The sequence below is a fragment of the Toxoplasma gondii genome, chromosome XII (genome assembly GCF_000006565.2).
Source record: "Toxoplasma gondii ME49 chromosome XII, whole genome shotgun sequence".
Taxonomy (NCBI): Eukaryota; Apicomplexa; class Conoidasida; order Eucoccidiorida; family Sarcocystidae; genus Toxoplasma; species Toxoplasma gondii.
Window position 1 is genome coordinate 1375824 of NC_031480.1, and position 23589 is coordinate 1399412.

General features: G+C 53.7%; 2 protein-coding genes across 2 annotated transcripts; one reads left to right on the forward strand and one right to left on the reverse strand.

The window, feature by feature from the left end:
* The first annotated feature begins 13 nt into the window (after positions 1-13).
* TGME49_218600 (RNA recognition motif-containing protein) lies at positions 14-7840 on the forward strand. The gene is made up of 9 exons (XM_018779817.1): positions 14-1556; positions 1878-2191; positions 2714-2886; positions 3861-4135; positions 4630-4929; positions 5658-5790; positions 6071-6348; positions 6801-6896; positions 7188-7840. The coding sequence occupies exons 1-9, from the start codon at positions 918-920 to the stop codon at positions 7236-7238; spliced, it is 2259 nt and encodes a 752-aa protein (XP_018634828.1). The 5' UTR covers positions 14-917; the 3' UTR covers positions 7239-7840.
* Positions 7841-16396: 8556 nt separating this feature from the next.
* TGME49_218590 (protein phosphatase 2C domain-containing protein) lies at positions 16397-23056 on the reverse strand. Its single transcript, XM_002370602.2, has 7 exons — positions 21049-23056; positions 20559-20734; positions 19426-19488; positions 18896-19084; positions 18608-18689; positions 17709-18162; positions 16397-17009 (listed from the first exon to the last, which is right to left on the reverse strand). Exons 1-7 carry the CDS (start codon positions 22610-22612, stop codon positions 16835-16837), a joined length of 2703 nt encoding a protein of 900 aa, XP_002370643.1. The 5' UTR covers positions 22613-23056; the 3' UTR covers positions 16397-16834.
* Positions 23057-23589: the final 533 nt, after the last annotated feature.

Here is a 23589-nt window from a genome sequence, read left to right on the forward strand (position 1 = left end):
GTGAGCCTCAGCACAGCTTTGCGCGTTTGAGGGGCAGAGACACACGCGCGGCGCGGAGAGAAGCATGCATCGATTCTCGAGCTGTTTTTTTCGCAGCTTTTTCCGTTGATCTTCTCGGTTTCGACAAGCAAGCGACAGTGTCTCGCGACCTCTCCAAACGCAGGAAACGCGGCTCTCTCTTTCGTTGCCTTTTGAAGACTCAACTTTCTCGTTATCGCTTCTGCGTTTTTCTGCTTCCCGACTTGGACCGCCCGGGTCGTGACACACCTCGCTTCCCCCGCACTCAAGGCGAGCGGCCTCTTTTCTCCCCTCGCAAAACCGGCAGCCGTCCTTGAAACAAACTTCTTTCTCCCTTGGCCGACCTCTTTTTCTCTTCCCCTAGTCAGGTTCCGTTTGTTCTTCGCTCTCTGCGGCGTTCCTCGCTTCTCACCCTCGTCTCCCCTGTCCTCAAAACGAGGAGACACTCGCTTCTCGGCAAGGCCTTCTCTTCGTCGCAGGTCTCGCTTTCAGGGCGTTGAATTCCGGTGCTTTAAGTTCTTTCCTTCTCCTCTCGTTCCTTCTTCTCCTTCTTCTCTTTCTCCTCCTTCTTCTCCTTCTCCTCCTTCTCTCCGCTCTTGACTTCTTGACGGGCAAAGCCGGCCTCTCCTTTCCTCTCTCCAGTGGATTCCTGTCGCGTCTTCGCCGTCTTTCCCTACTTCTCCACCTCTATCCTCTTCTCTGCTTCTTCTATCTCTCGTTTTTCTCTCTGTGTCGGTCCAAACTGTGTTTGCCCCAGTGGATGGAAACGCCTGTCGCTATGTGATGGAAAAGAAGCAGCGAGCGAAAAAGGCGTTTCCTCTTCTCCAGAGAGTCAGGTCGTCTGAGCACGAGGAAGAGGCCTCCTCTGCGTTGCACACCTCGTGAAGATCTCGGCGAAAATGAAGAGCCTGACGTCCAAAGGCGTCGCTGCGCGCTCTTCGGAGACCGTCGGCGAGGCCGCGAAGCAGACGCCAAAGAGGTCTGGAGGCAAGAGCGGCCGGCCGCGTTCTGGACTGCGGAGTCGCGAAGGAGGAAAGCAGAGCGACAGTCACGCGCTCTCAAGGAGCGAAGGTGCTAAGGTTTCTGCGGCGTCGCGCGCCTCTGCCGCAGGTCGCTCCTCTGTGCAGAGAGAGCGAGGAGGGGAGAAACGCCGCTTTCGGAGGACGGACCCCAGGGGGAAGACAATCCCCGGTTCCTCCGCAGAGACCGAGGCGTCGAGGCCTCGAGGCAGCAGCTCGAGCTTCTACAGAAAGAACGGAGGGCGAGACGGAGAGAGACGCGCAGTTGCAGTCGGCGACAACAGTCGGCGAGAGCGCGGCTACGGAGCTCCCAAGACTGAAGAAGAACGAGCAGCCGAGAGAAAAAGGAGTGTCTTCGTTTCCAATCTCCCTCCCGATGCTTCGCGGGAAGAGCTGGATGAGCTCTTCCGATCTTTCGGCTCCCTCGCAACGATCAAACTCGTCGGCTCAGCTGCAGACGACCGCAGCAAAGAAGGAAAAGGCATCACTCGGTCGGCCTTCGTCATCTTCAAAGATGAAGTCCGTTCTCCACGTTGGGCTCTCCGTCAACTCAAAAAAAAACAGTCTCCTAAAGAAAACATACACAGATACATCCATACGCATATTTGCATACGTTCGTGTGTCTCTGTAACTCTATATATGCAACTCTCTATGCGTGTGAAGTGAAGAGAGGAGGTTGTCTGGCTGAGTTCGTCTTCATGCTTCGCTGCATTTGTCTTCACAACTTCTGCTCTCTACTGTTCCCTCGCTTGCGTCTTCACTCTCCTCCGCCCATATGCCTCCACATCTTCTTCTCGTTTTCACAACTGTTCTCTTCTACGCTTTGTGTTCTTCCCTCAGGCTTCGGCACAGCAGGCGCTGACAGCCTATTCTGCTGCGCCTTTCCAGGGCACCCAGAGCGCAGCAGGGAGAAGTTCTGAGAAGGGAGAAGGAACTCGCTTCTCCGCGAGCTCTGCGCTCCCTCCAGGAATGTCTGTTTTCGCGGCAGAGGCGCTGGGCGTCTCGTGGAAGAAGGCGAACGAAGCGGAAAGAAGGGAGGCGGTGACCCCGACCGCACGACAAGAGGTTCTTCTTCGCGGCCAACCCCTCCTCGTCCGGCCGGTCCTTTCTCGAGAAGAAGCCGGAAAACTCAAGGGACAGAGCGGGTGGACGCGGTAAGGAACGGCGAAACAAATGTCTCTTCGGAATGGCGGAAAGAAAACAGAAAACGAACCAGTTAAAGTCTCGGAAAGACAGGACACCTTGTGTACCTACCGAGAGACAAATGGGGATTCAAGGAGACAGAATGGCAGATGGAGATAGAGAGAGCGGTATAGATATACACCCATATATATATATATATATGTATACATGTATTATATGCGCAAATATAGGTATAAATGTACAGATAGATGCTGGCGTAGTTAGATATATATATATATATATATATGTAGGTGTTAATTCGGAGAGGGAGGTCTGCAGATATGAGCATACATATATATATATATATATATATATATAAATACATATTTGTGCAAATGCATGTTAACTGCATGGAGATGTCTGTGTGGTTGACAAACCTGTTTCGCGGAGAGCGCAAGATTCGCGTGTGCCGCTGGCCTTGGCCCGGATGCCCCAATCTTTCGAAACGCGCGAGTCGAGCAGCGCTGCAGTTTACTTCTTCCCCATTTCTTCAGGAAGGAAGACAGTGCTTCGCGGAGACACCTGAACCTCGCATTCGAGGGAATGATTTCTCCCAAGAGTGCAGCGTTTGAGGCGTTGCCCCCCGCGGAGCAGCGCAGGCGCCTCCAGGCGTGGCGGGAAAAAAAGGAGAAAATGAAAAATCCGAACTACTTCGTTAACCCCACTCGTAAGAAATCGTCACAGGTGGAACGCGAGACAAGGCTGCTTCCGAAACACTGACTCGTCTTCCTCGATTTATGTCGGGGGGGGACAAAGCAAGTTCACGGTTCTCGTCGTCGGCGACTTCTCCGCAGGCTGTTCTCTGGCGAGATGTTCCCCGCTAGCAGCCGGATAAGCCGCCGTCGAAGAACTCGGATGGCTGAGCTTCCTTCTCGCCGCTGTCGTGTTTGGGTCACCCGTACGTATGCCTTTACCTGCCTCTTGCTGTCGCTCACTCGGTGTCCAAAGCTCCACCCTCTGGAGGCGTGAGTCAGGTTTCGGAGTCCGGTTTCGGAGTCCGGTTTCGGAGCCGTCTGCGCGCCCCGGATTTCTTGAGAAACGCTCTTTCAAGAAACGCTGGAGATGCGTCTGTGAGGCTCCTGCGCGCGAGCACGCGTCAAGGCGCTTGACCGAGAACTCTGGAGAGTTTTGCGTTTGTCTGTGGCACACTTCGTTCTTCGTCTTTTCTCTTTTCCTCTCTGCTGACAACTGAAGAAACCCAGACAGTCCCGCTGTGGCGCATGCAACGGAAACCGTGCGCCGAGCCCAGAAGAGCGAAGACCGACTCCAGGAGAGTTCTGAACTTCTGGCGGTCTACAACCTGCCGGCTCTTTCTGCTTCCTTCGCGTTTTGTCTCCACTCTGTTTCCTCCTCTCACCTGTCTGTCGTTGGCTTGTCTCTCGATCTCGCCTTTTCGCGCTCCGAGGCGCCCAGTCCTTTTCGCCTTTGATCTCCTCTTTGTAACAGGCGCCTCGGGCCGAGAGGCCTGGTGTGTGTGAGCTGTCTAGTCGTTCCGGTGCCTTCCGACTCGGTTTTCCACCTGCCAGTTACCGCTGTGGACGTGTAGGCAGTGTGCTCAAGGTATGCGATTTCAACAGAGACTTTCTTGTCCCTACGTTCTTTCGGCATTTAGAAACGAATTCTCTGTCTGCGTCGTTGCAGGCCTCAGTGTGCGGAATTTGCCGACTTCGACGAGTGCCAATGAACTGCGGGAGACGATGTCTCACTTCCTCCTCAAGTCGCCAGCGTTTGCAGAGTTTGAGTCTTCTCGCCTCGCGCAGAGAGAAGCCGAGCGAGAGGCGAGAAAACGGCGAGAAGCGAACACCGCAGGTGCAGAGAAATCGACACAGGGAGAAGGCCAGAATCCTCGCGTCACGGACTTCTCGCTTCTCCACCCCAAGCAGCAGAGACGCCTCGCTGAGCAGGCGATCCTGAAGGTACAAGCGGAGTGATCCGAGACGAAACACAGTTTCTGCTGTGTGTCTTTGCCGTCCATTGCGGAGCGGTGTGCAGCAGTGAGAGACTCTCTTGATGGCCTGTGTTTCCAAGCTGGCGCCACCAACACTGAGGAGCAACGCGCGGCAAGAAACGGTGGTAAAGGCCTCGAGTTGTCTTCGCGTCCACGTGATCCACCCCACAACGAAATGGTTGCTTAAAAACGGTTCCTCAACGAGACCCGTCCACTGTGTTTTTCCAGTCCTCGAAGCAGGCGAATCCAGCTGCAACACAAGGCGAATTAACGAGGTCGTTCGAGCATGCAGCATCCTAAACGCTCATCCCGCTCTACAGTGGTGGATTGAGTGTCGCCTTTCTTCTTCGCGCTTTCTGTCACATTTCTTCCGCCTCTTTGTCGTTCAATGCCGGTTGTCGGCGCGGCGGCTGCAGTGTGTGTTGCCTTCTGCATTTGTTTCTCTTGGTTTTTTCTTCTCAGGTTCGCATCATTCGCGACAAGGAACGGCGCCGGGCTACGTCGTCGCAAGAGAATGGCTCGACAACGAAGGAGAAGCGTTCCCTCGGCTTTGCGTTTGTGGACTGTTCGCACGCAGAGGTAGCGAAGCTTTTGCTGAATTTCCTTGGCATGTGCACCAGTGATGACTTCTTGCCGGAGAACCTCGCAGCGCAGAAGCAGGGTGGAGAAACCGAAGAGGAGACGCCTCGCCACGGCCGCACCATGTGGAGGCGACTGATGGTGGAGTATGCAATGGAGGACGCACGGAAAGTAAAACTCAAGGTTCGTTCACGGGGTCGTACTCGTGGTTGTTGATGAACTGTCAAAACCTCGGTGGTGACATTCTCTGAACCTCTTGAAGCAGAAGACGACCTGTTTTCTGCGAGACACAGACGGCAGGAAGAACACGAAAAATGCTCTCTTGAACGCGCTTGCAGATCTTTTGGAGACTTTGGATATGGATGTCAGTCCCTGGTCGGGTCTTCTGAAGCCTCTAATGGGTTACGTATTCATGTTGGGGTATGTGTATAGATAGATAGAGATATACAGAGATACGTTTTGGACGCATAAACGCACATGTACTTTATCTCTGTGAGGATGGTTGATATGTGTTAGACATGTTCGCTTCGAGAAAAGGGATTGCGCGTTTCTGCTTATACAGGAGTAGGTACGTGTATTCGCATGTGTAGGTCTGTTCAACGCGTTCGACCACGGCCTAGTCGTGCCAGCTCATTTTTCCGCATCCATTATCGTCAACGGAGATAGATCAACGCATGTATTCAGTACACCTGACGTCGGGAAGGAGACGAACCGAGTATCGAAGGTCTTGTCTCCTCTTCGGTGTCCGTGAATGTATAGTTTTACTGACGTCTGTCTAGAGTTCGACGTGTGTGTGTATACTGGCATGACTCGAGAGTGAAACAGATGAGATGTTCTTTGCTCAAGAGCACGGCCTCTTTTTCCGAGCTGGCTAGGAGCCTGCTGTTCGTGTTTTCCTCGTCGTTCGCCAGGAGGAAAAGAGTCGAGCTTATGTGCAGATGCTCGAGAGACAGAAGAAGAAGAACCAAGGAGGAGAGGAAGGCGATGAACAGCCCGGGTCGGGAAAGGCATCGCTTCCAAAGAAACTGAAAACTTACAGTCGAGGTAGGAGGCGATCGACTTGCCCGTTTTATCTTTCTTTGCCTTTTCCTCTCGTTGTCTCAATCTTGCATTCTCGTCTGCCAGTTTCTCTTTCAGTGTTCGGAGAAGCCGTGTGCCTCTACGGACGCTTCCTGTCCCCGAGTTTTGGCAACGGTTTCTCACTCTCTGTCGGCATCTGGCTTCTCGTTGCTTTCCGCTTGTCTTTCCTTTGAATTTCCTAAACAGGTGGACATGCGCTGCAGTAAACGTCTCTTTCTTTTCGTCGTGGTTCTCTGTCTCGCAGGCAAGCGACAACGCGAGCGCCGCCGCCAGGCGCGCCTCGCTGTGGCCGGCGTGACTGATCCTCAGACTTCGCTGCACGGCGTAGGAAGAGAAAAGCCAAGAGAGAAGAACAAGGTGCCCGAGCAGAGCAGCGAAGGACAGAAGAAGCTCTCGAGAGCTTCCGTGAACGAGAGCAAGCGTCCGAAGGAAGCCAAGAAGAGGAAGAAAAACCGAGAAGACGACGAGGCGTCCGCTGGGGACGAAATTCTCGTCTTTGATGAGGAAGGTGAAACTGACGAGGTGGGTGTCGTCTCACGAACAGAGGAACAGCAGATGTCTTCACTATCTTCCCGTCTTTGTCGAGCAACAGGGTCTAGCGTCTATATCTTCTGTTCCGTTTTAAGTGTGGAGTCACTTCCGTCGGCCGTGGAAGGAGAAGCAGGTGTCGAGTTTCTGCCATGGAGGTGACATTTGTGCACCCCGACCTCTCGTCTGTATTTTCGTCAGTGTCAGACAAAACGCAGGAGTTCTCTGGGTGTTTCGAGTTTCGAGTTTTCGACGGTCAGGCTGGTGACTGCTGAAGAACTTTCGAATCTCTGTCTCGGCTTTCCCCAGCAGCTTCCTGCGAAAACGAATCTCCGGCCCTCGGTTTTCTGGAGAACTGCGGGATGCCCCAAGGTTGTTTCCAAGCAGAGAGTGCAGCTGGCTTCACACTTGCGAACGAGAATCCACGGTTCTTGTCTTTCTTTCAGTCACGCATCTACCCCAAACGCATAAAATCGCACGCTGACTCTCGACGACGAAGGAAGCGCCAACGTCGGTCCGAACAAGACAATGAAAACCTTGAGGTAACCAGAGCATCTGAGTTTCTTTCAACGATCAGAGATTCTCTTTTCTATACACTCTCCTTCAATATGTCGGAGGACCGGTTGCTGATTCAGTGTATATGTGCATATACATATGTGTATATTTCAAAAGAGGTTGCTCACGTCATCTATAGAGCTAGCTGTAGGAGTGGAGACAGGCACTGAAGATCTATTCTGAGTGACAAATCTTTTTTTGACAGTGCGCCCATTCGTCGCATTGACTTTTTCTTCTCAGGACCTTATCCGTACCGTGTGGTGTGTGACTGTCTGCAGGATGAATATCTGAAGAGCAGAGTTCAATTTCTCCTCAGCAACCAAGGATGAGGGAAACAAGAGAAGAAAGTGACTTTCTAGCTTTTCCAACTGAGTAATTCCCCCCGTCTCAACGTTGTTTCTAAAAATATGTTATCTTTTTCGGCTGTCTTCCGCTGGCATTCGCTCTGCCTTGAAATTTCCGAAAAATCAAGAAGCCAAGTTTGCACCCGCTGTCGCTACGTGGGCAGGTTGTCTCTGTTCCTCTCCCGCATCTTCTATCTCTGTCTGTTTCTGTGGTTTACCGTTGCCATTATTTATTGCTAGTCTGTCTTTACCTTTAACCATTTGCCAGCCCCTGCCAGCGGCATCTTATGCTGCGCCGACCTCCTTTTCGCTTTTTTGTTGCCGACGATCTTCTGTCCCTGCCATCTGGGCCAGCGCCGCCTCTCCTTGAGTGCTATCTTCTAGGTTTCTTTCCGTTTTCTGGTTAACCTAAATCAGTCTCCATGTGAACCCAGGACATCCTCTTGTGCCCGAGAGTCTTCGTGGTGTTTGTCTGTCACCCGTTTCGATTTCAATGCGTTCAACGTGTGTGTCTTCGTGAGAAACGGCTTGAGCCCATCAGAAACCCCGATTTCAGTCTGTCGCACGCAGGAACCAATGTAACGCTGAAATGCGAAAGTTCTTGTGCAAGCGAAATTTCCGTCTTCAGGCCTGCCACGGTGCAGCGGCAACCCTTGATAATTTGACAGGCAGGTCCCTGAACTTCACGTAGCTAATCAAGTTTACAATCCAGGGCTCTATAGTCAAATATTTACCGCATGTAAGGTGCACCGAGTCCAATATACGGGGCACCTAAAACTTATCTTCACAGATAAATCTGCTCGAAGAAGGCTCAAATCAACAACCGAAGAGTCGAATCATCTTTGGTGCAAGACGACACGCACCCGACAAGGATTTCGACTGTGTTGGGAAAGCCCAGACTTCGTGCGAGAGGACCAGCAACAACGAATAGTCCCTTTTCTATTTGTCACTCTACGTTGACACCAAAATGTAGATCGATACGCCTACGCTGTGTGTGTAAAAATGCAGCGATGAAGGAATGTAAAGGCGTGTACCAAAAAAGAGTGGCAAAAACACACAATCAAACGGTACAAACATGTGCAAAGAGAAGTCATATATTCTCTTGAATCACGATTAGAACATTACCATCGGGGGTCGGCACCTTCTCAGCGCGACTCTAAGAGACTGTTTCCTCGGTGCATTGCAAGTTGGTCGCTAGGTTAGTTGGTGGAGTCGCACCAGGGCAAAACATATTTTTTTCGGCCTCCTGGCAGCGAACTCTCGCACCAAAGGAATGTGGCATCTCAGAGATTTCCGCGAAAAAATTCGAGGTTTTATTAGTTTGTATCGTCTATTCTCTGTTTATGATAAACCAAGTCTCTTCAAAACGGAACCACACACATCAACGCAATGCTACGTTCAAAACGCGATCAAAAGTGCGTAGAACCTTGGAAAAACCTTCAGTGAGGCTTCCGAATCAGAGATGGAAAACCCTGGGATTCCTCTGCCTGTCTGTGCTTCCACTTCTCTGAAGAAACCAAAAGGCTGTCGACCCTGCTCGACACATCCCGTCCGACTGCAGTTTCTTGATGGTCAACGACCAGGTTGCTTTGTTGAAAATCTTGAAACTCGTTCCTTCCTCGAACTTCTGTGACGACACATACTCAACCACAAGCCTGTGCCGAGACCCTCACACACACGGGTCTGTGCTCGACTTACCTGCTCCTGCGTGTACGCGTGGTACAGTGTCTCTCGCGTTCACCTCGCACACTTCGGCCGAAATTGGGGAGGGGAGATCCTCAGGAAAAAGCCTCAAAGGCGTGTAAAAAGTTTCACTAAAAACTCCGGTGAGAGAGGCTCCTGCCCCGCCTCTCTCAGTGAGGGTCGACCTCCCAGTAGTGTCAGCCCCGTCACGAGTCCGCCGTCCGCGCATGCACACGACACGACACAAGCAAGCAGAGAACGAGCCTCGTCGCGACGAATCTTGAAAGTTTTCGCTTCTCTTTTCGACACCACATGCGCGTGTGGTCGCGTGCCGCCTGGACTTGCTCGAGCGTGAACTGGTAGAGAGACAGTGAGAAGCAACTCGCGGAGCCGCGCCACAGAAAGACGCACGCGGCGAATGACGCCGATGTACCTTCCTGTCTCTCCGTCTCTCTCCGTGACATCTCCGAGAGAGCCTATGGAAGGGCTGAGGTCGCCGCACACTTCTACCGCAGTTTTTCTTCAGTCCCGACTCTCTCGCTGCACTCTCTGACAGGAGATGAAGCGGCTTCTCTCCACAAGCGCGTGTGGAGAAACGAACGCGACACCACCTTCGACTGTCGAGAGAGCCGCAGACGCGAGACCAAAAGCACAGCAGACAGGAATTACGGCTCAGAAGCATGCCGTCTCTGAGGACAAAAAAACTGCACAACACTGACACCAGACTGCGGACGGCGCCCGCTGCTCTCAGCAGGAAGAAACCGTTTCGAGGAGAAAGGTTGTCCTCCCTCGTACGTCGGCGACCTGCAGCGCCAGTACAAGCCTCAAGGGCGACGACTCTCTGCAGGTCGCCATCGCGACGCAAGGCTCAACCCCTCTCCTCAAGAAACGCGTAACTCGACAACGTGACGGACCTCCGAGTACGGAGGCGCGCGCGAAAGCTCGACCGCTTCGCCTACCTTCCCCTTATCTCTCCGAGTAGAGAGTCGCTGCGTGTTTCTCGGCTTAAAAAAAGACCGAGAAACACCGCAGAACTCAAAACTGCCGAGAAAAAAGGAAAGGTAAACGAAGCGGTCGGTCTCGTCGCGATGCACAGCTGACCAGGGCAGATATCACCCTCCCCTCGGACACGAGTCCCGTGTGCGACGACGATTGAGACGAACCAAAAGGAACGTCTCGTCGCGTCCACAGGCGACCCTTCCAACCGGAGTTTCCCGCTCCAGCCGCGTAGAGGAGAGGCCAAGAATAACGCACACGGCGCCATCTTTTCTCTGCACTCCATGCGCGCCGAGCAGCCACGAGCCGACGACACAGAAACACCTACAGGCTACCTTCCAGGCAGAAAGCAGGAAAAAGCAAAAAGAGGAAAACACACACACACACAAAGGGGCTGCGCCGGGCACACAAAAAAGAGCCGCCAAAAAACGCGGGAAAAGAGAGGCCAACGCGGCAGTCGACCGCGACGCCCAGGACAGGTGGACATACACCGAAGCGTCGTCCCTCCTTCGAGAGCCTTGGAAAAAAGACACAGCAGTTTTTGGAGGGCTGGACCTCTCGGAAACGCACCTCTTTGCACCGCCGTTTGGTGCGAAAACAGAAGCAGCGGCGAAGAGCCTTCTCTCTACAAGTGCAGAGAGCGACACACAGAGCGCACAGCGGGGAAACGCGACAGCGGGAGGGCCTCCCAGCTCAAATGAGGGTGGGCATGAGCCACGCGGAACGAAAGCGGCCACGGAGGAAACGGCCAGAAAACGCGCTCCAATTGTGCACAGGTGTGGAAGCGGCGAGAGAGCGCAAAATGCAACGGAGTGCTTGAGCAAGCTCCAGTGCTGCTGTCCAGAGTCCAGACGTGTCTTTTGCGGGAAATCTGCGGTCGACAAATGCCGTATCGCTGATTGCGTGCTCTCGCTAGCTACACTGTCATGCCCACTTCGACCGTCAGCTTGCCTCGGAAACGTCTCCTGGGGAACGGTTCAGGGAAAAAGCGGAGGCGCAGAGCCGGAGAGACACGAGGCCCGGTGCTCCTCTCTCCCGCGGCGTCCGTTGTCCTACCATCTGCGGCTCATAACTTCAGCCTCCATATCAACAGCCGGAAGACACGAGCAGACTGCCCGAGGCAGTGGTGAAGACGCCCGCGAGGGCCAGAAACAAGAGTGCGGACATGCAACCCCCTGCTCAGCTTCCAAGCCGGGTATGCGCCTTTTACCACAATCCAGATGAACGTACGTGCCACGCTCTCAAGGCCTCCTCGCTCTACCGAGGCAAACGCCCTACACACTGGTCTCGAGGCATGTACGCCCTCTACACCTTCCGTAGCGAAGTTACGCTCTTCTTCCCTAAGAGTCCGCGTACCAATCTGTGAAGGACCACGATCCGGCGCAGCGACCACCTACAAAGACACAGAAAAACAAACGCCACAGTTCTTCCAGATACTTCAACAATGGGGCACACGCGGGGCAGGGGCACCACGTCGAACAAACAAGCGACCGATGTGCCGCCACATGAAGGAAACGCACGCAGAGAGCCTTTGCCCTTTTTCACTGCATATTCGAAGACAAAGAAAGAATAAATGTTGAACATAGACACAGATGACATGGCAGAAGCTGTTTCTCACTTGGACGTAGACATACTACGTCGAGAGACCCGACTTATATATATCTCCCAGTTCTTCGTGAGCACGGGAAATCCATCTGTCCTATACAAGGATTACAAAGCCTCCCGATCCAGTTCCTCTAGTACCAAAATCGCGAAAGCCCTTTAATGCTTACCTCTACATTCGTCGCGCGCCACTCCGCCTCCGCTGTCGACAATGTACCCAGCGTTTCTTGCTAGCCTGTTCCGACACTTCAAGAGAAGTGTGGAAGAGCGACGTGGCCTAAGCGTTTCCCTTTTTGTTGACGCCTCAGAGGTGACTGCTCAACTTAAATGGCGTAAACAGGTGTGAAGGGTACCAAATAGAGTCCCGCCAACGGGACCTACGTCCGTGGAAGATGTCAACCCCGCCATGTTTGTGGCTGAAACGCGTCTAGCCGTTTTCTTCGCGCCTCTACACGCTCTGCGACAGCTACGGCTTGCCTGTTGAGCAACGACGTACTACGCAGGTCGCGATACCGAAGAGAGCGGGTTTACGGGAGCCGCCTCACGCCCTTTGTGTGTGCGCCGGTCTCTGCACCCCGGAAGGTGAGCCGTAGTCTGACGCTGCAGCTTCAGGGAAACACACGGCGTTGGCAAAGCAGTGTGTGGCCTCGGGCGCCCAGCCCGGCGGGGTTGGACGCGTCAGATCCCTGATATCTACGCGAACGGCGATCCTAGGAATTCGGAGTTTCTGCCTCTCTCTACACTTGCTCCTGTCTTCTGGACTCCTCCCGTACGCAAAAAGTAGGGTCTCCAAGAAGTGCGAGCATGCTCTGTCGCGATTTTCTCGCCTGTCCGTATTCTGTCGTGCGTTGCCGCAGGAACATCTGCACCTCTCTCTCTACCACGCGTGTGTCGCCCAAATGTCCCGTTTTCTGGCGAGAGGGACTCAGCGCACTGGGTCTCACGGAGACGCCAGTGGCCGGCCACCGGTGCGATGTCGACTGTCGATCGCGTGTCGTTCCCCGAGCCAACTGTGTCGTGAACGGTGACTTCCTGTTGCTCTCCGCTTCTGAAGAAAAGAAAGGGACAGGCGGACGCTCAAGGCGCAAAGACACAGAGAAAGTTCCTCCCTGTTCCGGCGCGAGCCTCGCACGAAGCGGGAGCGTGGAACGCAGGGGCGCTGTTGGCAGGCAGTCTCGCCCGGAAAGAAGTTGCGACGTGGAAGCTGCCAGATCCCGCACCCGTCCTCTTCGAGAGAGAAACGGGGGAATCTGAAACAGCAGACGTGCACAAAAAGAGGTCACCCTGGCCGCAAGCAAGTTGCAAGTCACAGGGGCGCTGCTGAGTCATCCCGGTGCCCCTAGCGGCAACGCGGGGAATCCTCCCTGAACGAGCAGGGGCGCTGCTGAAAAAAAAGTGCCTGCTTGGTGCACAAGCACGGTGAAACCAACAGGAGCGGCGTCCGGAAGCAACCACTTCCTGTGGACTACGTGTATACGTAGGGACTCGCGCCTGGCAAAGTTCCAGTCTGCGAACGTAACGTGTCAACGAGCAACGTACCGCCTACGAAATTTTCCGTGTCGCTTCCAAGTGGTCGCGGCTTCCGCCACGCAAAAACGAAGCGTCGGAAGACATGCAGGTCCGCCGTTCCGCCCGTATTGTGTTTCGTAGCCGTGACAAGCAGCCAAGAGTGCCACGCGTGTACTTGTAACAAAATGCGAGGAAGTCGCCGTCGACAGACGCGCGTGGGGCCGTCGCGTCGTCGCACGTTCCCTTTTTTCGCCGTTTTGCGCCCTCGTTTGCGTGCTTTCATGCAAATTCACGGCTGGAAGACGACTGCGTGACCGTCCAATGGGCTGACACTTTCCTGCCTTCGAGGGCCGTCTCGAAATCGTGCAGCGCGTCGCGACGTGTCCTGGTGTACGTACACCCCGCCATTCCCGATGCCTAGTTGGAGAGCCTTGAATGACTAGCCTGACACTGCAGACCTCGAACCACGTGGCAAATCCCGCTACTCGACATGGAAGAAAACTTGTCACCAATAACTTCGCCTAGAGTACAGCCAACGGCAACAATGCAACTGGTGTATCTGCTGCGGGACGATACGCCAGGAGTCGTGAAGCCGGGCAGTGCTGCGCTGAAACGAAGTAAAAGTGATACCTGTAAACAGAAAACGCACCAAACACCGCGCACCCCGGGAGACGAGTTGCAAGCTTTTTAGCTTGACGCACAGACACCACTTCATGAACCCTACAGAGCAGCTTCGCATTCAGTACACTGCTCGACAGAAAGCTTTTTGGCCTGAAACAGACACACAACTGATGGACCTTCCACCAAAATCATGCATCGAGTACACTGCTCAACAGAACCACAGGGAAAGTACCATGGAACTTTATGTGCGGACGAAACAAAAAGTAGACAGACACCCGCCCGTGATGACACAGCAAAACCTCGGGAAAAACGTGGCAGACTTACCTATGCCCGGTCCACTTCCCGCTCGAAACGCCTTAGCGAGGAACGGCTCGACGAAGACTCTCGCGTCCGGCTATGACTGAGACCAACAACACGATAAAACTGCCCGCATACAGCCCTCCGGCTTAAGGCTGAATACTATAAAACACTCAGCGCCGGGGAAGCGCGGCCATCTGCAAAACGTAGTGCGACGCGAGGCAACAGGCAAAGACGCGCCTGGTCGGCGCTGCTACGTGCGACGACTGTCATCATGCTGCACTACTCGGACTTTTACGCCCGGTCTCGCATACTAACGAATTGGCAAACGCCTTCACGAGCGCAAAATAAAAAACTGTGGCGCAGAGAAAGTGAATTCGCATAAGTCGCGTAATCCCAGTGCTGGAGGTGGGGCAGTGTTACCAAGTGGACTCGTGCCCAACGGCAACACCGAGCAAAATATCGGGAACTCTGCGACGAGAACTGCCAGTGCTAAACGAAGCTCCTGACAACAGAGGTAGCGCTCTATCCCAGAAAGTGACACCCGTGAAGTACAAAACTGTCACCCGGCGAGTGCACTAGGGAACTAAAGCGACCCCTAAAAGCGAATCACGCCTAAACCGTTGCGCGAACAGCGGAACCGAAATGTCCGGTGCCTGTCCGGATGGCGGGTGAAAAAGCTAAATTCCACGACCCGCCACTCAACTGTCAGTGCGTAACTTGCAGAATGTCTGTTGTGAATCTTTTCCGGGTGGCTCCCAACGAGCGAACTGACCGCAGCAGCACCCTTTCGTGGTGGAGGTGTCACGCCCCTCAGAACCACCAGAAGTGCGCAAGCGCATCGCAAAGGTGGTTGGGTGCCGGGAATGCTCGTGTCCGCTTGGCGTCCTCATCGAGGTTCGCGTCTCGACGCTTCAAACAGGAAACGATCCGGGTCTTTTTGCAGGTTTTTGGCAAAAACGACGCAGCATTCGGTTCGGGACGAACAAGGTGCGCCGTACCGCTTTAACGGGGACCGGCAACAGTAGACAGCCCTACGGCGTGCAAGGCGGCATGTTCGTGCAAAACAGTGATCAGCGTCTAGCGAGGATTCTGCGTTTCACAACTTGTCTCAATCGCGGGAAGTCTCTCGGAAGTGTCGGATACTTCCGTCCCGTCCCATGCAAAGAGAAGCTTCAAGTCGAAGGTCAACGCGGAACGCCGTCGTCTTTAACAAAACTTAGGCAGTGCCGTGTCACGCCGGGCGCGTCCGTGTTGGCGGCAGAGGTTTGTCTCAGCGGCTGCCAACACAAGAAGACTATAGAGTGTCTGATGGCTTCAGTACAACAGCAACAGTCAGTTTTTGCCTATGTTACAGGGAGAGTTTAGTGAGGCCGGCGTATTAGCTCATAGTACCAAAAAGCGGTGGCCGTACCCCTAACTGTAAAGGAGCCTGTACACAGGATAAAGGTTTCTTCAAATGGGAGCCGGGATATGACCGCCACCGTACTTACTAGTTCCCGCAGGTTGTTTCACGTTCGTCAATAGTATAAAACTTTCCTTGGCATTCAATTGCTATGCTAGTTTTCTTTCATATCGCCTGCCAACTTTCCGGGGCGATAACAGGACGACTTGGGAAGATTGGTCGCGTCACCGAGGCTGACCTCCAGTGTCATCATCGTCACATTTGCATGTCATTTGCAGATAAATATTCGGTGTATTAACCTATTTCTGTGGTCAGGTTGCCGGTTACTGGTCCGCTCTGGTTTTGCGTGTGTCCTAAGTGGATAGTTGCTGCAGTTCCATTTTGCAAGGTCTCCTTCACACACATGAGGTAGCCTCTTACCGGGTAGGAGTTCTCAATCATATGGTGTTTGCCATCTTCAATTGCGCACCAACACGTCAGATCGTTTTTTGCCCATATTTTAACCGTACACTTCTCTGTGTCCTGTCGAGACGACTGGTGGTGTATGTAGCGTTTCGATGTGGCCCACACTATACGTACACATTAGAGGGGTGAAACCCGCGCTACAAGACGTGCCCAACAGGTTCTAATGCCAGGCTTCAGTTGTGTGAAATTATTGATTCCTATATGAGGTGGGTGAGTGTGGAGACTAGATGCTGGATACTGTCACGGCGTCAATTCCGCTTGTGGAACGAGTGTGGCTCCGGAGTCAGAGTGGAGCTCCGGTACCGGGAGCGTTCTTTCCTATATCTTTTCGTTTGACCTGGCGGCCGCTGCGAGGGTTGCTGTCGTCCCTCTCCACTTTGAAGGGCTTTGTACTTCTGCGTGCCAGAAAAACAGCTGACAGGCTGCGGGAGGCAAACCAGCGTACATGCGCGGAGCTTGTCAGAGGCACATATCATGCCTAGTGTCTCCAGACTATTTCATCCGCGAAGCGAACTCGCTGAAAATATGTTCGAATTCACAAGCAGTTCACTTCTTTCAAACAATAGTCCATCGAAAACGTAAGCAGACATCTCAGGAAAACATTGAGCGGTTGCACGTGTTCACAAACAACTTCTTCGTTTCGTGGTCGACTGGGAGTTTGCTTTACGCCCCTACGGTTGTTCAAGAGATTGAGCCGCTGACTATGTTGTATCTTTAGAGATTAGCAAAATGGAAACCCGTTTTGCGCCAACAGTTTTCACTGGCGGTCGTCGGCGGTCGGTCGACGATTTTCGCGAGGGGTTGCATTTCTATTCCAAGTTACCTAGTATGGGCGCCTCACATGATGCCTGAAGGTACGCCTGAGAAAACAGGTCAGACGCGATTATTGGGAATGCTGGTCCTCGGATTGTGGAAGCACCTCCGCGTCAGCCGCTTCTACATTTACTCAGAGTTAGACTTCGTAGGACGAAGAATCGAGAGAGCAGGTTTCACTGCCGCATCGTCACCGACGCTCCTTCGTGGCAGCTGGCCTCGGTCTCCAGTCCTGGCCCAGCAGCACGACCACCGCTGTCGTGTCGTCATAAGTTCTTCTTCTCTGCTTCGGCTCTTGAGCTCTCATTTCATCCACTGAAATCGCCCGCTCGTCAGCGGCTCTTTGCAGAACCGTCTTCACCAAGCTGCCAAGACAGACGCAAAGAACACAGCCAATAGCGGCTCTCACGGTGGGGAAAGTCAATCGCTTTGTGACCACCCTTTCAAACAGGGCCTCCATCTAAAGTGCAGCAGAGTGAAAGAAACCATCGCACCGTTAAGAACGAGTTACCGTTACTATTGGTAAACTCGTTTTACCCACGCATATATCGACATAAAGATACGTAAAGATAGATAGAAAGACAGATAGATAGAAAGATAGATAGATAGATGGAGATACATACTTACGCAGACACATAAACAGATAAATACATATACAAATAGATAGATAGGCATATGGATATATAGGTGCACACACAGATAGTTCGACATATATATATATATATATATATATATCAGGACTCGGGTGCACTGCGGAAAAGGTTTTACAAATTATGCAGATTTTTCTGCCTCCGTTTACATTCACCACGCTGTTTGGTATGTTTCTCCTTAATTTTCGTGTTCCACTTGTCACAAATTGAAACCCGGAGGCCTTCCTGGTCAACCTGTGTTGCTGCCTTCGCTCCTATTCCGCCTCATCCGGTCTCTCTTCCTCTGTGAACCTCCGCTATTTTCCCCCCTCTATGTGGACCTTCTAGTTCCCTCGCTTGCTTGCACTTCCTCTCTGTCTAATTTTCCCTTCGCTCCTCTTTCTTCTTTTCTTTCCACATGTTGTTCTTTCCTACTCTGCCGCAGCGAGGCGCGCTGCATCAGCAGAAAACAGAGAGGTGACGCCTGCTCTGTTGGGGGCCGCGAGTTGACATGGGTCGCTTCCTTGCTCAGGGAGGCCTCCGGAAAATGAGGAACTCTGTCCCGACATTGCACGAGCTGCTCTCTGTCTTGTGCGCTGAAGACTCGCGTGAATCGCCCGAGCGGTTTCACTGTCATCTAAGAAGTCCCAGACTCCGTCGCTGCCCAAGACAACGAAGTCCTCGTCTCCCCGCAAGTCGAAGTGCGCCACCACAGGATCAACGGTCAAGTACGGATACGAGAGAGGCTGTGAAGGAGAGGACCCGTTGGAGCGCCGAGACCGCTGGAGCTCGTGGCCGTACTCGGACCTCTTCAAAAGAAAATCCCCGAACGCACGCGTCGGCTGCAGGCGACCCTTCACGTAGCACCCTGAGTAGAATGTCGAGGAACCTATAAACGAAGACCGCATCCAGGTACAGAGAGAAATGTGGAGGGATAAATACGCGGAAAGCACGAGACAAACATGGACACAAACGCGATGGTAACCACGGACGGACAAGGAAAAAAAGCGGATGCAAACAAGGGGAAACACTTGTGTGACCACTGTTGACACGCAAGCTCGTGCAGATCTAGTTGGTTTCCCTTGTGAGGAAAACGACTGTATGTACACCTGGAGGCCTTGACAGAGAGATGCTGACTCTTTTTGAAGACAGGATCCGCGCTGGCTGTGGGGAGTGACACATCGCTCACGGCGCTCTTCGAAAGTCATGTCGTCTGTGTCGGAATCTACGCACTGGGTCGAGGTTTCAGCTCCTAGCGACCAATCCAGCATGTGGAACGTCTGTTATAAAGGAGCGACGGAAACAGCTGTTCTGAAGCGACAAAAAAGCCTTACCAAGGAGTCCCGCAAAATACAGAGGAATATCCACCACAGACGACGGCTTCCTCTGCTCCTGCCAGCTGTGCTTGCAGACAACCTGAACAACATCGGAGAGAGTGACGAGAAGAATGGAGAGGCTGTGAAAAGACAGGAGAGTGGAGACGCAAGTCGACGGCGAAAGACAACTACAAGTGCTGGACTTCAGTCTTCTTCCTCCTTGGTTTGTCAAACACCGCCGTTGTTTCCCTTCACTGTCCTTCGTCTGTCGCTGCGCCTCTTTGTCTTCCGTTTTCAATTTCTTACCACGTTTTCCTCGTCGGGGTGCTCTTCTCTCAGTCGTTGTCGCTCCGCCGGCGAGTTGGCGTTCAGCTGTTCGTTCAGCGCCTGAAGTTCTGCGCCGTACCTCCTGGACAGAACTGCTTTACAGTCTCCGCTGTTTGCCACTACTAGGCTGCGATCCGTGACGAGAATCGCCGTGCAGCAGGCCCCCACCTGAGAAAAGACAGTCCGTCCCCGGTCACACGCGCGTTTGGAGACGTCGCGTCAGCATTGGTCGTCTTTGCACCTACGCCGGGTACTCTCTGTTCGAATCTGAGAGAGATCCGAGATTCATCACGGCTGACTCTTGACACCGCATTGACTAGGAGACACACAGTTGAGCTCCGATATGGACAGCTGCGATGTTGGGGAGCAGATGAAGCGCCAGAAACAGGACAACAAACACACGACCCACAGACGGACATCACCGTGTCGAGTGAGCAAACTAGTTTTTTTTTCGTCTCCACAGACGCCTGTCCCTCTTTCTTTCGTCCATTTCGCTTTTCAGCTCTTACTCGAATGCTCCTGTGAAACCCCAGGCGATACGCCCGGCTCACAGACTGGTAGATCTCGTCGTCCTGAGCAAAAGCGATACAAACGAAACGAGGACTGAAGCGATGTGAGTGTTGCTCCTTGAACACGATTGCTCCATCCTTCGACAAGCAGCGAAAAGAAGACTCGGAAAAAGACACGAGTGCGTTGCCCACACTTGATAGGTTGCTCCGATTCCTGGTTCAAACGCTCCTCGTGCGTCGGTCTGTGCCAGAGAAGACGCCTAAAGCTCCTGAAAATCGAAGGCACTTTCCTTTGACGTCCCTTTCTCGTCTTGCTAAGGCCTCCGTGAGATTGGAGTGGCAGAGCCGCAGGGCTCCCGTCACTCTACTTCAAGACGAGACACACATTCGACTTTCGAATCCGAGGAGGTGAGACATGCCGCGTCACTTCACCCCGATTGAAACACCGCAAAAAAAAGAGCTGGATCTGAGCCATCTCCTAGGCTGTTCAGTGAACCACAGGGTGAGCCATCATTCCCAGTTAAATCTGCTTCCTTGAAAGGAGTGGATCGCATGCAGAACACTGCAAGAATCGTCCGTCGTAGGTCACAAAGTGAGCTAGATCGGGACAAGGAACTTGACGCATTTACACACACACACAGATACACATATCGAGATCAGTTGGAACGAAACGTCCGACCAAAACCCTTTTCTGGAAGCACAACCGACGCGCCCGTCGACTCGTTGAGATCTTGAAGGTCTCTGTTCACCGAATCCAAGTTCGACGGTGTTTTTCATGCCCGCCACGTTGAGAGCCGCGAGTATCGGGGCACACTCATATTCGATACAAAGTCCTGCTGCGCTACAAAGAGCAGTTGGCAAGCAATGGCTATTTTTAGAAAGCGTGAGCGTCTGCGCGCTTTACGGAAACCGTGTCGACGCACTCGAAGCGTCTCACGATACCATCCACGCTACTGGAGCAAGGTTTATGAAGGCCGTAGCAAGTCTCCCAAGCACAGACCGTAGGCTTTGCACTGAAGAGACTACCGCGACAGGTATGCAGCTTGTCTCCACATGCAGGGACTTGAAAACAAGCTGGATGCCACTGTTCTCTTTGCTCCCTACACAGTGAACAACTCAGGTGGAAGATTTACCAAGGTACGGAAGGCGCGAGAAATGGCTTTTGTCAGCAGTTCGTTTGTCAACCACGAGGTGTCCGTCAAAGACGCCTCGCCGTTCTCGCCCATGTTGCTTTTCTTCAGAAAGGCTCTCCTCAAAGCGGTGAGCTCGCGCTCTACGTGCCATGGGAGATTTTGCATGACGTACTCCGCTGCAGGGGCAACGCAGGAGCAACTCAGGAGCAACCGTCACTCGGAACGCTTCCTTAGGTGCACACAAACGCGGCAGAGTACACAGTTTCGAGAAGAAGAATGCATTTGCCCATCTCACGACAGTCTCCCCACATACGGTCCCTCCAGTAGCGGGAACCAGGAGACGCAAGCAAACTGCAGAGACGACAAAAGAGGAGAATGTGTATGCGGGGGAGAAAAGGCCGAACGAAGCGAAGTCTCTGGCTTGTCTTTGTGGCTCTCTGTTTCCAGAGCGCTGACTCCTCCCCTGTCCTCGGCGTTCTGTCTCTCTTACCGACTTGCGGCCCTCCGTGACCGTCGATCACTGCTGTGAGGAGGACTTTCTGCTGGGGAGGCTTCTTTTTCCTTTCTGCTGAATTGGGCGCCCCCTGTTTCCTCCTCATCTTCGCCTTCCTCTCTCGCATCCAGCTGACTTCCTCAAAAATGCGTTTGCCTCCGAGGAGAGCAGCGACTTCGCGTGGAAAGACGAGAGATGCAAGCTGGATCGCCTCCTCTTCCGTCTCTTGTCGAGTGTCTCCGTCTGCACTCGGCTCCGCAGACCGGTCATCCTCTCGCTCTTCTTCCCCGTCGATCGCCAGAAGAACGGCAAGGCTGCGATCTTCAATTTCGGCGTTCGCCGCCTCAGACCAGCGCCCAACACCTCCGCCTCGCCACCGCAAGATCCCCCCGCCTTCCCCGCTTCCCCACAAAGAAGCCGCAGAAGGCCCTGAGGAGACACGAACAGCAGCCGCTTCGCACCCTTCTTTGCCGAGCGGAGAGGCGGACGGCGCCTCTGCGCTCTGTGGCCTAACGCCCCAGGATCGAAAGAAGGACGCGGAGACGTCTGCGAGTCTCGAGGAAGACTGCGGCGAGGAGGTTTTCTCGTCGCACCGCGCAGGCCCGCCTCCCCCTCTGGACATGCGCTGCTTCTCTGACAGCGAGAAGCAATAGGCGAGGAAGGGAGCGACGGCGAGGAGCAGCGTCGAACGGAGGAAGAGTGGAGAGAAGGAGAAGGACGGCCAGGGAAACAGGGAAGGATACAGAGGAGAAGAAGAGACAGGGGAGGGAGACTCGGACGCAAAGAACGCATGCAGAGACGCGGCGAAGGGGAGACACGGCTTCTTCGCGGTTCGGCTTTCGCGCTGAGAGTCGAGAGAAGCATCCGACGATGGGAGGGATCTGTGGGTCTCTCTGCTCCGGCTTAGGAGCAGCCTACAGCTAGCGCTCGTGGAGGAGATAAACGGGAGGTCCGAAGCGCCTCGAAAACGCGTTACGGCACTCGAGCTCGAGCGGCAAGGCGAAAGATGGTGAAGAGAGGAGAAACGAGGGAGAAAAAGAGACCCAGAGACGCCAAGAAAGGCACCGTCAGCAGGTGCATGCGCACCAGCCCAGAGGCCAGGAGCGAAGCCCCCGTCGCGAGAGAAGGAAGCGACAAAAGAGACATCCGAGAATCGCCGCTGTGCAGAAGAGAGAGACGGAGCAAGTGGGGAACCTCGTGGGACGCAGGGAGGAGACGAGGAAGAGAGTTGTTTGCCTTGGCCGTTAAAAGCGACGCCCCGTCGCCGCGCGTCCGGGGAGGCAGACAGAGTTGGCGACCGAGTTGAGAGAGAGACTTGCCGCTGCGGACAGAGATGAGAGAGAGAAGGGGGAGAGGAAACCGAGAGCCGAGAGAGACAAGCGGGAGAGGAAAGAACTAGAGAGGAAGCTGCCGTGACCGCCATGGCGAGAGCGCGCTTCGACGGCATCGGCGAACACCCCCACAACGGAGGTCCTGGACTTCGAGTGAACGAATGCATTTTGAAACAAAGGTCCACCGGTTCGTTCCTACGCAATGGCACTGCCACGGCGACAAACGGCATATCTGGTCGTGCTGGATTAACGGGGCAGGTGCTGAGTGTGGAGAAGAGTCTTGGGGAGTCCAGTCGTCCACCAAAGGTCGAAACAAACCCGGAGGAAAAAAAACGCAGAGGCACGGGTAAAACGAGCGTTTTTCTGCCTTAAGAATGGCGCGTGCATGCAAGGAGCAGTGAGAATTTCTCTTGCGTGGACGAACGATTATTGAGGAGTCGCCCGGGGTGCGGCATCTAGCGGCTCGAATGGCGTCCGGGCAGTCTTCTTGGCTTTAAAACAGCGTACACATCGGAAGAAAGGATGTAACCGCGTTCGAGGTTGCATGAGCCGTTTCTGTGTCTCCGCTGAGTGGGAAAAAGTGGCTGGGCTCCTCTCTGAACTCGTTGAACAGCGAGCAAACACGCAGCGAAACGCGGAAGCACGATGTCCTTTCCCAGGAAAGAAGGGCAAAGATTCTCCAGTCAAGTTGCTCTCTCCACTCAATCGACGGGGGAAACGACAGCGGAAAAGAGGAAAATGTATCAAATGCGTTCAACTCTTTTTCCACTTTGCTGAGGGAGCGCGTCAGGACAACCGCGAGAAAAGCGAGGGTGGACGAGGGTCTTCTGTGAGGCATGCCTTGCGAGCAGCCTCCTGTGCTGGTGGTTCTGCTCTATCGTTTTTCCTTTCTTACCAAATTAGTCCTTTCCTCTTCGTTTCCGTCGAGTAAAACTCACAGGGTTGACCTACCAATGCAGAAATGTCCAACGAAATCAGAGCCGCAATCGCCTTCTACCGCACATGCTGCGACTGCACCCCCCGGGGTAAAACGGATTTCGTCAGTCGAGTTTTTGTGCGGTGACAGTCGAGCGACAGGAGAATCCGTTTCTGGAGTCTGCTTCAAGAATCAGGGAAAACCTGTGTGTGCTGCGGTAGACCGTGGGCTGGGTTGGATCCACATCGAAACCGAAAGGGAACACGAGTTCGAACCACTTGAAACTACGAT